Source organism: Laccaria bicolor, genomic scaffold (genome assembly GCF_000143565.1).
Source record: "Laccaria bicolor S238N-H82 LACBIscaffold_3 genomic scaffold, whole genome shotgun sequence".
In the NCBI taxonomy this organism is placed as follows: domain Eukaryota; kingdom Fungi; phylum Basidiomycota; class Agaricomycetes; order Agaricales; family Hydnangiaceae; genus Laccaria; species Laccaria bicolor.
Window position 1 is genome coordinate 1,421,435 of NW_001889874.1, and position 16,590 is coordinate 1,438,024.

A 16,590-nucleotide genomic window follows, 5' to 3' on the forward strand; every position below is an offset into this window, starting at 1 on the left:
CGGCAACGTAAAGAGAAAATAAGGCAACTCACAAGCTTGGAAGGCATCGTTTTATCCTCTGTTGACGGCAAGTTTTGGAAAAGATCAGGGGGCACTTCGCGCATAGGCCCTGAGTTGTTCCCGAGAGGTAGAAACTCTTTCATAAAATCTTCTACTGGCATAGGCCTCTAAGTTCCCTCTCCATGTCCCTTCTGATGTCTTCGGACTTTCGTTTTGTGGGGTTGTGTGGGAGGCCGCCTTGAAGGCTCTTTTTGACGGGTGAGCCTGATACGGTTGCTCTAGTGTTAGACGCGACATGATTAGCCGCCTTGGATTCGGACATGTTGGGGTACGTACCAAAGACAGGATATATAAATGCGAGGGAGGCCACCGCGTTGTCACTGTGGCTCGGTGGGCCAGTGGCCATGGCAGTCTTTCACAGTTCGAAAGAACCATTGTTCTCATCACGTGAGCGTTTCTCATTTAGGGCTAGCTCATTCGCGTTGCACTCCTAAAGGAGTGTCTAAAATTCATTGGGTTGGAAGCAACCCTCCCACCCAGAACTCCACCCACTAACAATGTCGCAATTGAGCTCAAATTCCAAGTTATCGTAATTGGGGACAAAATACCATCTATTAATATTATAAGTTGTGAGGGTGTGGAGAGTTACCAAGGGTAACTTGAATGCAGATTGACTGACTCAAATATATGTACATGTAAAAGTGCTGATTTATGTGGATGTTAAAATCCACTTTGCAACCGCTTGGTGGCGCTCCTCCTGCTCCTCTAAAATATTCTCTACATCCCTCCCCAGATCTAAAGCCATTGATGGCCATTCCACCTCGCTTTCTGGCATGCCATCAGCATCAGAGAGAGTCCCCTTCCATCCGAAGAGGCAACTCAAAGAAAAATATATTATCAAGATCTTTGTAGCAATCATGGGCAAACCTCTGGAGCACACATTGGAGGTAGTGCCAACGAAGTAGGCCAGGAGGAGGAATTTTGTCTTGCTAGGGATGGGGAGGACTTACGCGGCGCCCATGGATGATGGGGTAGTTCACTCTGAGTTCTTTTGTAAATGCTCCGAATATTGTCCAGTCAAGATCTTCATTAGCACCTGAGTCCTCACGATCTGGATTAATGAACAAATGGCACTCATAAACATTCTAAACAGTTGATTAATGGACAATGTGGAGATGAGAGGATCAGAACTCCTCACTGGAGACACAAAGCGAAAGCCCAACTCATACTCATCAAACCAGGTATCGAGAGTCAGGCTCAAACTCAAGCAAAAAATCTCGTCCGAGAGCGTCAGGTTCGGAGGAGGGGGAATAGATGTGAACGTCTGGAAGATGATTCGTGCAGTGTCATCCCCCATGCGCTTGGGGACGATATGACTGTTTGCAAGTGGAGCGATTATTCCTGACATCCAGCATTTTCCATCACGCCCCTTTAGGCGGTTGGCCAAGGTGTTTTCATCCGCACTGGCAGCCGAGCTGGTAACGGATTTACCCGCACGTTGGCTGATTTTCGAAAGACTGACTGTAACTCCAGGCGGAAGATCGTAGCAGTACATTGATGCAGTTAATGGATCTGTGTTGGCAACCAGAATCCACTGCTGCTCCTTATACACTACCAACGAACCACGGCGGTTGAGAGGATCGCAAATATCATGAGCGATGTCAATCAACCACTTCGACGCCTCTTGGCGGGAATATTGAAGGAAGTCGGCGAGAGACCCTCTGAGGAGGCAGGTTGAAGTGGTGTCCGGAGAGTCAATGCCAGAGGTCAGGGGTAGGATGGCGAGATTGTCGTCGGAAACCGTTGATGGTACTGTGGGATACAGACGGATGCAATGGGAGTAAATGTTAAGTGTGAGTGGACTCGAAAGATCCATGGCGGTGGCACCAAGACCTTCTTTCTTCGGCGGTTTCTTGTCTTTCTTGAACAGTTTCCTGATTTTCTTAGACAGTCCAGATGGAGGGTGGATGGAAATGGCAGGAGATAGCAAGCACATGTTTGCGGAGGTCGTTCTTGAGCGCTTTGGGACCTGAAATCTGAGACTAGAATTGAAAAGATCGGGGGAAAAGTTTGGAAATAGATCTGTACTGAGCGGCTAACCAGCTGGAGTCAGTGTAGAGCGACCGTGAAGATTTATTATGACACGTATATAACTTGAACTTATGTATTGCGGATTCTCCATGCCATTCCAATTCCAACCATCTAGAAACAAAGACACACGAGAAGATAGAGGTGAATATTGATAAGTCGCCTATAAGTAAGTTGTTCATGCTGCTCGTTGGGAGAGTGCGTGATGTTTTGCGAAGAAGCTCTTGGGGATTGAGGATACTCCACGGGCATAGATTTGATTGGTGTATACCTGATGAGAAGGTCAACTACGTCGATTACGTTGACATTCAAGAGGGATTACTAACCAGCTCGTCGTAGACTATAGCTGGTACCTTTTTGTCGCTGAGGGTGGAGCCAGGATGAATTTTAACAAACTGGAAACAATCCCATGGTTAGCGGGATTGTAATGATTGCGGTGAAGCATCCACTCACTGATGATCCCATCGTCTGTTTGTAAGACCCATCAGGCTGGAGAAAAGCCGAGTTGGCTACGAGCCCATGTCCCAGGCAAGCGATCACCGGACCCTCATTCTCACCACATGAAGTCGTATAATCCACGCCCACCCTCGTACACGTCTGCCTCAGCTGCTCCCTAATCTCCCTCGCCTCAATCAGTGTCCTCTCATTCAAAAAATGTTTCCGACACCAGTCTTTCCTGGACTTCTTCTTCTCTGACGAAGCGATCGCCTGGTACGCGCGTACGACGTTGAGGATGGTGAGGTGGTCTCCGCTTGGATGACGGAACTTGCGGCGTGCTTCCGAGACTGCGTCTCGCTTTTCCGTGACGTCGAGGAAGAGTTTGGATGAGGCAGAAAGTACTGAGATGACGTCGATCACTTCTGATGAGCATCCATGTTCTTTTGAAGCAACGATCGCGCAGGCGTGTTGAGGTTCGAGAGGGAAAGAAGCCATGTGACGGCCTGCTGGGGTGAGTTGGGATTGCTTATCGAAGGCACCGATTATGAAGAGGGTTTTCAAAGCAGAACAGACTATTGACGAAGTCAGAAAAGGGAAGTGGAACTGAGATCGATGCATTTACTAGTATCTGTGTCTGGGGCATCCATAAGATCGAGTTCCATGAGATCTTGGCCAAGGCATCGCAGCTGTAATATGCTCGATGTGAGACTACACCGTAGTATTTCTGGTTCTCCAGAAAGTGCCATCGAATTGAATGCATCTTCTGTGTAGAGACGGAAGCAAAGACCCGATCCCTACGAGTTGATCAGAATGCGTGTGAGGGAGATATCTGGTAGTGAACTCACTTCTCGCCCAGCTCGACCAGCTCGCTGCATCGCCGAAGATTTTGTGATGTCTCTCGTAAGTAGGGTGTCAAAACCTGAAGTGGAGATCAAGTTAGCACATGTGGTCAGGGGGTGGATTTCGACGTACCACCTCCAGCCATTCGAGCTAGGTATTGTTTTTCTTTACACTTCCCCGTGTCTATGACGTATTTTACGCCTGGTATCGTGATAGATGTCTCTGCGATGTTGGTCGCCAATATACATTTCCGTGTATTTGGTGGTGGAGACAGGAAAACCTTCGCATTTTTTCCTGGAGCCTGAGCCGCGAACATGGGGCAAACCAGTACCTACGACATGGTCAGTCACTTGCAATCCAACAGACAGGTTTGCGCACCTCTGGTGAATCTTGGGGTAGACGCTTTGCGAACATGTCTATTGACTTTTCGAGACTTTCAATGTCTTCCTGACCTAGACCACGAAGTTAGACCCTGAACACCAAAAGGAAGGGGAACACGCACCTGGGAGAAAAATTAACACATCCCCCGGGGGTTGATCGGTGTGTATTTGGAAAAATGTCCGCATAGCTGAATCCACGTAGTCTGGTTGACCCTCCGCCGAGTGGAAAATCTTGACTGGATGTTGCCGTCCTTTAACATACAAAATTTTCGCGCTGGAAGAAGTTATTAGCAAAGCACAGCTTATCAGTGTTTGCACGCACTTGTCGAAAAACTTGCTAAATTTCTCGGCATCCAAGGTCGCACTCATGATGACTATCTTCAATGGCTTGGAGTTGTTAGAGTTCCCCTTCCCCTTCGCATTAGACGATCCATTCCTCTCTTTTTGAAGCTTTTTCAGGTTTGCGATAAGCAAATCCGTGCGAAGTGTCCGTTCATGGGCTTCATCGACGATCACCACGCTATACCTCGACAACGAAGGGTCGGACATCAATTCCCGCATGATCATCCCGTCCGTCATGTACTTGATACGAGTGTGGGGGCTTGACTTTTCGTCGAAGCGGACGGCATATCCAACGACCTTGCCAAGTGGACCGTTTTGTTCCGCTGCGACGCGTTGTGCAAGACTGGTTGCAGCAACTTTGCGAGGCTGAGTCACGGCTATCATCCTGTTCCCTGCTAAACCGCTTTCCAGAAGGTATTGCGGGACCTCTGATATAAGGTATTTGGGTTAGATGTAGGAGATTGATCCAGAAAAAGTAGACGTACGCGTCGTTTTCCCGGAACCGGTCTCTCCAAGTAGAACGGTCACGTCGTTCTTCTTGATCTCCTCGATGAGAGCATCTCTGCCTGAACACGTAGGTAAGTAGAGAACGAGAAAGTAGAGGGGCGAACGCGCCTAGGTAAATTGGCAGCTGTTTGCGTTGCTCTTGAATGGCCTGCGCCGCTGGATTCAATGGTGCACTGCTCGGACCCGCGTGGTTCGCCTCTCTTCCGTTGGTATGACCGAAAGTATTGCCATGGTCGTTGGATGGGTTTCCATAGGAGAGACGAGCTTTCTTGTGTTGACGACCATTTTGGGAGCGATCATCCCCATTGGCCATGGGTCCGTTTCGCTTTAACGAGTTTTTCTTCCGTCTTTCCCTCTCATCATCGTCCACTTCCACCCAAGGTATGGGTTTGGAACGTTTCTCAGCCCCCCCATCATTACGTGCGTCCTGGAAGATCCGGACTGGTTTATCGATAGCGGTGGGCATTATACCAAAACCACGCGGTACGATATGCGCGATAACCTAGTTTTTGATGGAGAAAAAAAGAGCAACGAAATGGTAAGTTGAACAGGCCTCGGCATGAGAGTTTCCATTTTCGCCTGAAAAATTCCGAGTCACAAAACTGTCACACACTGTGCGAAATGGCAGGTGTCACGCGTGACCTCGTGTTCATAGTACCGCGTCTGCAGTCGCGCATATTATTGGCTGTTTCGGTTCATTTTTTGACCATTGCTAGACTCCTTGACAATGGACCACAATCACCACTGGTTGCCTCAGAATGGTGATCGCTATCACCGTCGTAGCAGCAGCCATCACCCTCCTCAAGATCCCTCGCACTTTACCGGTGCTGCCGCCGATACTGTTCAGCGTGCTCAGCAGCTGTTAGCTGTCTATCCAATGGCATCTGCTACCCCTACGAATCACGGTGAGTCTCATATTATATTTCTCTTGAAATTTTGGAACTGAATTTGTATCAGTTGCTCGACATATTAGCAACATGACCCTAACCGCCGCACCTCCGACATTCGTTCAGCCAAGTTACTACTCGACGCACCATGCTGCATATCCTCCTCCATACTCTGAATATGATCAGCAGTTAGAGTACTTGGCTTCCCCACATGTTCCTATGAACGACTCAGGTTATTGGGAGGATACTCGGGATGATGCTGTTCGGATGTTGAATCAACAGTATGTTCAAGAAAACTAACGCATATATGAGACACTATCTAACTGGAAGGACTAGATCTTATCAGTATCAGGAACCTCAGCATTGGGGGCCGATGCCCACTGCTCCTTCGCACTTCCAGACCAGCCCATTCGCGCAGTCGGTATTTCAGAGAACTGCTCCAAACACGGCATACCCAACACCCCCTCCTGGTATCACCCCTTCTTCGTCATCTCTGGCATATGCTCTTGGACAACCACCACCTCAACTCCAGTCAGCCGCACAGCCGAAGGTATACAGACCAGAGGAGTCACCCGCATTTTTCAACCAATTTCTGGAACAGAAAACACGAGAGATGGTTCAAGCTATGCCTCCCTTCCCTGCACCAGCTCGTCCCACGACCCCACCCTCAAAAAACCGTCCTCCAGAGGAGAGTCCAGATCCTCTGGCGCTTGCCCCGTCAAGTACCGCCGCTGTTACTCCACGGAAGCGCAAGCCTGTGGTTGAGATTGTTTCGCCATCTAAACGCGTGCACTCCGTGAAATCATTGCCCTCGTTCCAACACACTACGAATCCAGTGACCCCCTCAAGCTCTGCCAGTTCCGTTCCTCGAACGCCAACCACCATATCAACGGCTCCCACGTCCTCAATGTCTCAAGGCTCTTTTACGTCGACGCTGACGCCCAAACGAGTGAATTTGGCATACGTATTTGTGCCTCCCAGTCCATATTTAACCCCATTCTCTTCTCGCAAGGGTTCCGAAAATGCCTCAATGCTGTCTGAGAAACGACAGGGGAAAATGAAGATTAACGACACGCCCAACGACCTAGGAGGGTACGGCTCTGATGACGACTTCTCATCTAGCCCAACAAGAGGCAGGGGTCTCTTCGACTCTGTCAAGTCTTCCGCCCGCCGCACAGGCGATCGAGATGAACGAGGTGAATTGATATTTCATCACCTGTGCTGCTTACTGAACCAAATATATGCGCAGTTCCACTTGAGAAATTGACCGCTTTAATCGACGAGATATTCGAGGCTGAAGATGCGCTACCTGCGGATGCTGAGGCCAAGGATCTGCCACCAGAGCTATTTTCCCATCTCTCTATTCATTGCTCGAGACCTTTACTAAGCCCCACCGTCATTCGAAAGTTGACGAAATACATCGGAAATGTAGCCCGTCCGACCAAACGTCTCCGCCAAACCACGGCAGGCGGCACACCTGGTCGAGGAAGAGGGGGCCTTGCGGAAGTTGATACCCAAATATTATCCCGTTTGCTAAAACATCTTGATCGAAGCGTCAAAGCTGGCGAGGATATCGACCCGTTTGTCGCTATCGTGGCACCACCTAGTTTAGCCAAATCTTCTCCTCGAAAACCGTCTGCAAAGAAGGGCAAGAAGAATGAAAAACGTTCAAAATCACGGACACCGAATGGCGACGAAGATGAGGCTGAAGACGCGGACAAGGATGAAGGTGGCCCAACCAAGAGTACTGAGCTGAATGAGATAGATTTTGACAAGCTAAGCAGGGTATTGGATGTTGCTCGGGACAGCATTCTGGCTGCGGATTGCTGCATTGCACTGCTTGCCAGCGATAGATTGAGCAAACAGGTACGTGTCATCAACCTATCACCGATATTTGTAGCTTACAACGAACTCTATGTACAGCTCTATTCTGAAGAGTTGATCACGGCCTGCCTCAGTACAATCAAGAACCAGCTGACGAAGATCGTATATCCCTTTGTAGAAGCATCCTCAGAAACTGGCGCTAATCTCAGTCACACCCCACTATTGCAATACGTCGTCAAGAATTCGTCATCTATGGCTCAAACCTATCGACGACAACTCAGCGAGACGTTCCAAGCACTCTCCGCCGTTCTTCCGCGCATCAATGCTCTCGTTGGTTCTGAGAGTGTTGCCATGTCTGACTCGATCATTATTCAGGCAGTGTATATCGCCATAGGCCCGTTTTTTGTGATTGATACTGGGGGCGATGGGGATGCGAAGGGTAAGAAAGACAATGTTGTCATTAAGACCCTTGGGAAAAGCGCGATGAGGGGCCTTCGTTTGGATGCCTTGTCATTGATTCGCAGTGTAAGATAAGCCATTTCAATGTTGACGTGGAGCTCATACAGAATCACGCTACAGATATTTGCGAACCATGAAGACCAACGGTCGTGGATCATTGAAGAGATCCTCTCCTCTTTGATTAAACTTTCGGATACCAAGCAAAAAGCAGGTCAATTTCGGTACGTATAGTTTCTTCAACGTGTTCCATTTGATCTCTTAGGCCAATATCACTTCTAGATTGCGGGATGGTCGTTCGATTCGAACTGTCTCCGCGTTGTTACTTCAACTGGTTCAAACTTCAGCACACGATGTTCGTATTGAATCCAGGAGAATCGAAAAAGCTAGGCAAAACAAGTTTGCGCTTCGAAGGCAAGAGAGTTTTACGGAAAGTCAACAGGCACCGCCCGAGCCATTTCTTGACGAAAACGATCACGAGGTAAAGCACTGCTTTTTCAATATAGAAGTATCATCAAACTGACCGATGCTGGATAGGAAATTCGTCTATATACAAGCGGAATGGAATCAGCTAACAAGGCCGCGAAAACGATCATTCTTTTCCTTACGCAGAGATCGGGGAAGAACAAGGCGACCAAGAACTCTAATGAAGCCGAATATCGTGCAATCTTTGACAACTTAATCGAAGATCTCCTCGTTGTGTTGTACTGGCCTGAATGGCCCGCTGCTGGGCTTCTTTTGAGCATTGCGTCGAAGTTTATGGTGTGTTGGGAATCTTACCCACCGGCACTTTTCTCTGACTTTCCTTTGAGGTTGCCTCCCTCGACGACGTGAAGTCTGCGAACTCACAGACAGATACAAATGCTGCCAAAACCATTGCTCTCGATCACCTCGGCGTCATTGCTGCTCGCATTCGTTCGAGCGCGCTCAAAGTGCAGATAGATGGTGGTGAGGCTGGTCCGAAGTTTAAAGGTCTCAAACCTCTAGAAGAGGTTAGATATTTGCTGGAATGCTCATGTATGTGCTGACCGTCTGATACCAGGTCGTAAGCACCCTCAGCTCAAAGAGCCTCAACAAGCTCCTAGATGCTCATAAGGATGTTGCGTCACACCTCTGCAAACGTTCTTCAGAAGACCAGGCTTACGATGTAAGCTGCGATTGTCCAACCGATTCGTTTCTGTTCTTACGTAATCCACCAGAGCGCAAGAGAACTAACAGCTGCCACTCTAGGCCAAGAGCTCGCTAGTGCTTTGAAGCAGGTCAACGCTTGGATCGACCAGTCTGAAGACGATGACGACTTGAACATTAAAGACGAATCTAAAACCCTCGCCTTTGGCCAAAAAATCAAGACAGCATTACGCGAAGTGTGGAAGGATCCTTCCAATGATGTGTTCGATATTGGGTAATGTTTTGTCTTTTTGTCAATAGCTCACTTTCTGAGGTCGATAACGAGCAGCTCCCAAGAAGAAGTTGCACGCGTTGATCGCCTCGCCGAGGAGATTGGCAATGTTCAGAGCTTGCGCAACTCTTTCCAGCCAATTTTGAACATCATTTTGACGGCTCTTGATGCACCTGCGATCTTTATGAGGACTAAAGCTCTGCGTGCACTCGGTCAAATTGTGACCAGTGATGCTACGATCCTTGCAGCGGTACGTCTTTTTGTACTTTGCTGCAATTTGGGTTTTGACTTGTTTTGCAAGCCCAATGTTCGTCGTGGTATTGAGAGCCATCTACTCGATAGTTCACCTCAAGTTCGCGATGCCGCGGTGGAGCTCATTGGGAAGTACATGATTGATTCTCCTGAAGTGGCTGGGGATTACTACCAGAAGATTGCGGAACGTATGGCGGTCAGTGATGTTGTCGTCACCAAAGATCCCTACTGACATTTGTAACAGGATACTGGCCTTGGCGTTAGGAAGCGGGTCATCAAACTTCTCAAGTCTTTCTATGCCGTGACGGATGATAATGCTCGTCGTGTTGATATCGCGACGAGGCTTGTAATACGTTTGATGGATGAAGATGAGTCAGTGAAGGACCTGGCTATCAAGACAATTGAAGAGCTCTGGTTCCCTCCTGTCCCATTGCCCTCTGCCTTGAAATCTCGGGGCAGCACGAGCAGCAACACTCAGGATAAGAGCGCACTGTTGAGCAAGGTTGCCATCATCATGGCCACCTCCGCCAACTTCAAAGATCGTCAATCACCGTTGGAGGATGTTTTGCACAAGATCATTGCGGAGAAGGAGGGCCATGAGGGTGCTTCTCTCCATGCTCGTTATACCGAAATATGCGAAACGCTGATCGATGGCCTCGTCGACGCCTCTGACTTGCCTGGCTTTGTAAGTTTAGTCCGGCATTTATAAGACACTTTGCTCACTTTTACTGGCTAGACCGTCATCAACTGCATCCGCACCATCTACCTATTTACGTCTGCGTATCCTTCCATCCTCTCTGGTTCCAATGCATCAACTCTCTTGCCTTACCTCAAGAATGCTTCGACAGTACGGGAGTCTTGCATGGTTGCGGAATATCACGCTAATCTTACATCCAGCCCGAGGAGCTTATCACGTCGGACTATCTGTTGAAGATCTTCCGCGTTTCGATCCCTCATATGCCGAAGACTGCTGCAAAGTTTGGACAAGAACTTCAAACTTCTCTTCAACCTATGATCATTAAACCTTCCGGTGGAGGAGGCATACAGGTGCTCTTCTTTCATCTTTCTGCATTAGTAGTGCGCTCAACCTTCTGGGAAGATCTTGCAGGAAACTGTGGGGTGCATGTGTATCGTTGTTCAACATCTGACGCACGATTTCGTTCGCCTGGTCAATCTTGTCAAATCACTCAATGGTACGACGACCCCGATTTTGTGTTATATCACTTGACGACTTTTTTCTTCGACAGCCCGACTCCAACAATTTCTTCAGGCTCCAGCAGCGAAGGAGCTGACTCCGAACGAACTCCGCGCTCTGCTTGTTCTCATTTTGATCGTTTCACTTCTCGGCGAGAATTGTAATTTTGATCGCTTGCGCCAGGAGAATTCTTGTGCGTATCCTACTACATGTTTTATTGAGGTCTTGAGCTCATGCAGCATCTTGGTAGCTCTCGCTCCTGATATTGACAGCATCTCCAAAGTGATTTTGCTTTGCTTGACCTCTTCAGCAACTAATTATGCTTTGTAGGGCCCTATCACCGAGCACATATACCAAACATTGTTGCAACTATACAACAAGCATAGTAACTCCCAGCTGAGAGGGCGGATCTTACAGTGCCTTGGTACAATTTCTCATTTCGTCTTTCTTTTCGGCATGTCTGATATCTCCGCCTAGGCTTCCTCTTTCGTGCTCAGCCAACTTTGATGACAATGGAATCTTCTGCCGTCATCATGGATGCTATTTTCGCGTCTCCCGAAGAGGAAGGACGGAGCCGACTCCTCAAAATCATGCAAGACTTCCTTATCTCAGAAGCCTCAAAGCACAGTGCTAAAGAAAAAGGTAAGGCGAATGTTCCGGTTTAAGAACTGTCTGACTCTCTTTTCAGAGTCTGTGAAAGGGAAGAATAAATCTACAGACGTGAATATGGAAGAACTTGTTGGCAATACAGATGATTTCGCAGATTCAGGGTATATCTGTTCCGTAATACAGAGCGAGCGTAACGCTGAATTTACCCACCTTCAGAGTCACCTCAGCGATTGTTCAACGTTATTTGACGCCGATCCTCGATGCCGCCCTTTCTCAGAATCTTCAAATCCAGGCAACCGCCATCGACGTGCTGAGCTTTACCATAAAACAGGGCCTTGCTCATCCCCTTCAGGTATACAGCATCCCTTCTTGTCAGGTAGTAACTTACTTTTGCACTTAGTCGTTCCCTGTGATCGTGGCTCTGGAAACTAGTCCGTCACCTCAGATCAGCAATCGCGCAAGCGCATTGCATTCTATTCTTCACAATAAGCATGCATCCCTCCTGAACACGAGATACACCGTTAGCGCCAGAACATCTTTCGACTATCAAAAGAAGATATCGTCTGGAGTTATTCATGGTATACAGCCTTCAATGCCACTTTCCGATCTTGTTTATATCGTCGTCCAGGCTTCAGAGTACAGGGTACCTCCGTCGCCCTTCTCCAACGATGGTATTCTCTCGTTCGTGAAAAGCGGCCAACACGTCAAGATTTCTTGAAATCCTTGGTCAAAGTTTTCCAAGAGAACCCAACCTATCAATCGTCTCAGGTCTGTGGTCTTCGGGTGTTTCTTGCCACTTGTACTCATTCTTGCTGTAGGATGACATCAATTTCACTCGATATATGGCTGAAAACTTCTCAGCGTTCGAGTATAAAACCCAAGAAGAGGTCCTCACCGTCATCAAGTATCTTACGACCGTACTGTCAACTACAGGAATGCAACTTCTGGAAATAATATCACCTTCTCATCTACTAACACACCTACATGGAAGCTCGCAAACTCAAATAACGGTACTGTCTGACGCTCCTCACGATGCAATGGATGTCAGTGCCGATGGTCCACCTTCTAACGGTCAGTTTTCCCTCTTATGTTTCTCACTTTATGCTAATCTTTCTAGACGCACAAGGAATTGTTCAAGATAGACCCGCTCTCATGAGGACCTCTGTTATCATTGCCATGGTGATGCTGCTCAAAGCATACCTGAAAACTCGCTACGCCTTATCTGAAGAGTGAGCAAACCGAGTGATATTTGCCAAATACATACTGATACCGCATCACATCAGCAAATGCAGCAAATTCGTAGTTGGAAAGAAGAGCGCGATAGGAGACAAACCTGCGACGAAACGCAATGACACTTCGATCTCTTGGGATAGGCTTCCCTTCGCCACCACACCATTACTTACGACAAACGACGCTGATGAGCAGAAAATCAGAGTAAGTGTTGCTATACCGATGTCTTGCGTTCGTCCTGACCTCATTCCTTAGTTCTTGGAAATCTGGAATGAAGATGGCTTGACAGCTGAACCCGACGATGACTTCTTATAAATCCCACCCCCGCCTGCCCCTGAATAACTTATTACTCTCTCTTCTTGCACTTCTCCTGGACTGTATCATCACCCACTCATACTTGTCGTCATATACCCCAGCGAGGCTTTTGGTCACATGTAACAATGATAATGCTTGGTCCCTGCCATTCATCCACCAGGCAACTGTTGACCGCAGCACTGCCTGGAAACTGCGTGGTGTTCATCCACTGACCGAAAACCCTAAAAACCAGGCTATTTTGCTTGTCAGTCACGGATATATCACTATCACTTATGAGGGGATTGTGGAACAGAGTCGAGAACGACAACAACGTCCGCCGGCAAAAGGGTAATGAGGAGCCCGACGGTCTCGTTACCTGAGTGAGGCCGTTGGATGTAAGAGTAGCAGCTTTTTGATTAGGACAACATGAAGTCGTTTCGTATCACTGATTCAAGTAAAAATTCAGATGACAGAGACAGATAGTTACATTTCGAGATCTAGTCTCAAAAGCCCAGAACATACAATAAATGGATAAAAACGACATATTTCCCTCATCTCCTAAGACGATAACAAAGATTCCATGTCATCTGAATCCGACACGCATTCGTCACAAGTCTGACAAGCTGGCTTGTCCACAACCTCAATATCCTCTTCCACGGTCGCGTCCATCGGGACCTGCCCCACCCAGGATTGAATCCAGGCAAGTTTGTCGTGCCAAGCCTTCTTAGGCGACTGATCTGGTTCAAGCTCACCAAGCGTCGCGTCGTCGAGCCAGACAGAGTCGTTGGCACCTCCAGATTTTGCTCGCCTCGAGGGTTTGGAAGGTACATCTTCGATGAGCGGGGAGGAGATACGCTTCCTTTTTGTGTGAGAGCGTAAACGTCGATGCTCGGTCTTGTCATCTGGGAAGTCGAATGGTGTATTTTCTTGATGCAAAGGTCCCGAAGCAGTGAACTCCCGGGGAACAATGTCCTCTTTGGTCCACGATTCATAGATTTGTTTGATATGGAGGAGGGCAGTCTCGTGCAAAGGGTTGAAATGATTATATCGCGATGTCGAGTAAACGAACTTGTTCAATTTACCTCCAGAATTGCAGATGACGAAGCGCGGATGCACGTGGGATTTGATAACAGGAAATTGGTGGAAGGGAAGGGTATGACAGACGAATGCGTCTTCTAAATTGAAGTCAACCATGTCGTTGACCTCGTTATCATTCGCGTCCTCTGTGCTACGCTGGACATGAATAGGGACTTGCTCCATCAAATGATTTGCAACCAAAGTATAGCTGTACGGCGGTTGATGCTAGACGTCATTATCAGTCACAGCAAAAACGAAAGGGGGAAAAGACAGACGACATACGTTCTCGAGCGAAGGAAATTCTGCACGTTTTGTGATCTCTGCATGATATTCGTCGATGATAGCTGGTTCTGGAATTAAAAGCCAAGCATTTACATCGAAAAGGCGATGCAAAGTTCGGCTGACTGGGAGGACGTTAATCATCGTAGTCAACGGGAAAGGATGTCTTACGGCGGAATATATTGTAACGTGTATCGACATGTAAAGTCATGTAACCCATTCCCCACGAATATTCCAAAGCTGTCAACTAAAAGGTGTCATGGAGGGGTCACGGTAGTTGATCTAGACTCACAGTCTTGTTGGAGCTTCCCCTATTAAGAAGATGGGCATACTCCAGGGCGTTGGTCTCGTCGGTATTCTCAATGAGGCAGCGTTTTGCGGCGACAGTGTCGACTCTAGCCTTCGCTTTCTTGAGATCGAAATCGCCCGCTCGGTCGGCAGGTGTTTCGTTTGCCAAACAGTAAGTCCGTACACTGCGATAAGCCGAGGTTGCGGCAATGGTGGGAGGAGCGTCGCCCTCGTCATCTGAATGTTCAGCATCCGGGACATTCGTTGGAACATCCCTTTTGACTCCCTGGTGAATTTTGTCGCGGGGCTCAAACTTGGGTACATTTCTCTCTTTACGAAAATCATTTGGGAGATCTACACTGGACCACCCTTCGTATATGCTGATGATCTTGACGAGCGCATCATACAACGCTCCTTCTTCTCCTCTAGCAAAGGCATGGACCGTCTCGCGGCCTTTAAGTTTAAGCGCAGCGTTGCGGATTGCGAAACGTGGATGAACGTGAGAGACAATTGTGGGAAACCCTTCAAATGGATAGACGAACGTCTGGAAAGCACTGGGAGATTTCGGAAGCGTCTCGTCCCTTCGATGAATGGGGACATTTTTCATATCAGGGTGAGCAACAAGTCTATACCTGTACGTCTCTTTCTAAAGACAATAAATGCGTAAGTTCAGCTCCTCTACGAGCAGAAATCAATCTCACCTCGATCTTAGGAAACAAGTGCGGCTTTCTATAAGCCCTTTCATATCGATCTAAAATGCGGGTTTCGGGGAGCAAAAGCCATTTGTTCTTGTCGAAAAGATGGTGGAATTTGGCGCTCACTAAAAGTGTTGATATTCAGCAAGACATCGGAAACACGAAAGATGAGCCCTACGCCGAAATATGTTTTCATGAGTATGGATATTCTGGGCTCTATATTTCTTACTCCATGAAAACTCAAGCCTGGCCATCTAGCAACTTGTCATCACCGTGTTTGCGAAGGGCTCCAACAGGTGACTCACCAAGTCCTCGTTGTCCTCCAAAGCATGCCCCAAGACGTGGGCATACTCAGTCACTTCGTCGCACTCGACGTTTGTAATGAGGCAGCGTTGTTTACTGTCTAATTGTTTTGTGACGGCGTCGACTCGAACTTTCGCATTTGGTGGTGTACCAATGTCCATGGCTCTGGTGGATGGCGTAGTCGCTCCTGTATCAGAGCAGGTCTCTGAGTCTGAAGAAAGCTCGTAAGGAGCCACATCATGAGCGGTAGAACGGGGCATTACAGAGATTCGTACCGTTTCAGCTGGGGGTTGCTGAACCTTTTAAGCCCAGAGAATGTCCCAAAGGAGAAGACAATGGCCTAGCGGCGAGTGGCAGCTGGCCTTCAACGTTGCGGTTTGCAAGTACCAGAACCCTCGGTCGCATTGCATCCACAGAGTTGAAGCCACAGCACAGGGTCCAATCAGGGCAAAGTTCACACGGCAGCTTTGTAATATGTGTCGACCCCAAGAGCCCCTAAGTCCCGCCTCTCGCTGTAATTTCCTTCATCGCTACAAAGTGTCGCTGCGTCTGATCTAGTTGTCTTCCTGACTAGTCTACTAATTCACTCGGCTTTGATGCTTGCTCGACTGAGGAACTTTGGCTGGCTCATGAGACAGTGATGCGCCAACGATAGGTCCCATACTGATTAGATCGCGATAATCCTCGAATTTGACTCGGACAATAAGTATCCATGCTTTACACCCTGGTACTTCCCATCGCGTTCATGTCTGTGCCTCGAGCTCTCATTCTGATCAACAAAACGTTTTGATGTTCTTCTCTCCGCAGTTGGCACATAGACCTACAAGACAATGGCCTCCTTACTAGCTTGGTATTTCGATCCTAGCACGAGGCTCCCAAATCGGTTTCATTACCACCTGGCTAACTCCAACAAATTTATCTAATCACTAGCCCATGCATACAATTTTCCAGAAGGACATACCAATCTGGAGCATAATATTCAGGATCCCCACCTCATGCTGATTTTTACTGGTCAGGAGAGCGACACACGCGAAAAGTTGGTTCAGTCCCTGGTCATTGTTCCATTTTAAGTAGTTGCGCTCTATTCCGACGACGCAGGTTACGACCAAGAACAAAACGGTTACAAAATGTTTCGGGCGCCGCGCGCGTGTAGAGAAAGAAGGCTCCAAGATGCCCTGTCCTGATCAATTTCTACAATCACCCAGCA

The 16,590-nt window shown here is 48.1% G+C and overlaps 4 protein-coding genes across 4 annotated transcripts; 1 reads left to right on the top strand and 3 right to left on the bottom strand.

Moving 5' to 3' along the window:
* Nucleotides 1-989: 989 nt before the first annotated feature.
* Nucleotides 990-1,996, bottom strand: LACBIDRAFT_308758 (uncharacterized protein; the record flags this gene model as incomplete). Its single annotated transcript, XM_001876075.1, has 2 exons — nt 990-1,145; nt 1,199-1,996. 2 exons carry the CDS (start codon nt 1,994-1,996, stop codon nt 990-992), a joined length of 954 nt encoding a protein of 317 aa, XP_001876110.1.
* Nucleotides 1,997-2,266: 270 nt separating this feature from the next.
* On the bottom strand, nt 2,267-4,908 carry LACBIDRAFT_245637 (uncharacterized protein; the record flags this gene model as incomplete). The annotated part of the gene is made up of 11 exons (XM_001876076.1): nt 2,267-2,359; nt 2,415-2,483; nt 2,542-3,098; nt 3,149-3,320; nt 3,372-3,445; nt 3,502-3,697; nt 3,745-3,818; nt 3,869-4,020; nt 4,069-4,516; nt 4,574-4,650; nt 4,700-4,908. 11 exons carry the CDS (start codon nt 4,906-4,908, stop codon nt 2,267-2,269), a joined length of 2,121 nt encoding a protein of 706 aa, XP_001876111.1.
* Nucleotides 4,909-5,322: 414 nt separating this feature from the next.
* LACBIDRAFT_292430 (uncharacterized protein) lies at nt 5,323-12,909 on the top strand (the record flags this gene model as incomplete). Its single annotated transcript, XM_001875653.1, has 29 exons — nt 5,323-5,500; nt 5,553-5,676; nt 5,765-6,678; nt 6,732-7,348; nt 7,406-7,831; nt 7,886-7,986; nt 8,045-8,243; nt 8,300-8,524; nt 8,575-8,754; nt 8,805-8,909; nt 8,962-9,164; nt 9,219-9,411; nt 9,463-9,609; nt 9,658-10,098; nt 10,150-10,260; nt 10,311-10,490; nt 10,522-10,606; nt 10,661-10,801; nt 10,859-10,890; nt 10,939-10,993; nt 11,086-11,250; nt 11,297-11,378; nt 11,401-11,569; nt 11,618-11,795; nt 11,846-11,985; nt 12,036-12,288; nt 12,335-12,446; nt 12,501-12,651; nt 12,703-12,909. 29 exons carry the CDS (start codon nt 5,323-5,325, stop codon nt 12,760-12,762), a joined length of 5,967 nt encoding a protein of 1,988 aa, XP_001875688.1. The 3' UTR covers nt 12,763-12,909.
* A 305-nt stretch (nt 12,910-13,214) lies between these two features.
* LACBIDRAFT_292431 (uncharacterized protein) lies at nt 13,215-15,643 on the bottom strand (the record flags this gene model as incomplete). The annotated part of the gene is made up of 8 exons (XM_001876077.1): nt 13,215-14,043; nt 14,101-14,168; nt 14,269-14,344; nt 14,390-15,011; nt 15,087-15,114; nt 15,207-15,254; nt 15,310-15,334; nt 15,386-15,643. The coding sequence occupies 8 exons, from the start codon at nt 15,641-15,643 to the stop codon at nt 13,300-13,302; spliced, it is 1,869 nt and encodes a 622-aa protein (XP_001876112.1). The 3' UTR covers nt 13,215-13,299.
* Between the last annotated feature and the right edge of the window lie 947 nt (nt 15,644-16,590).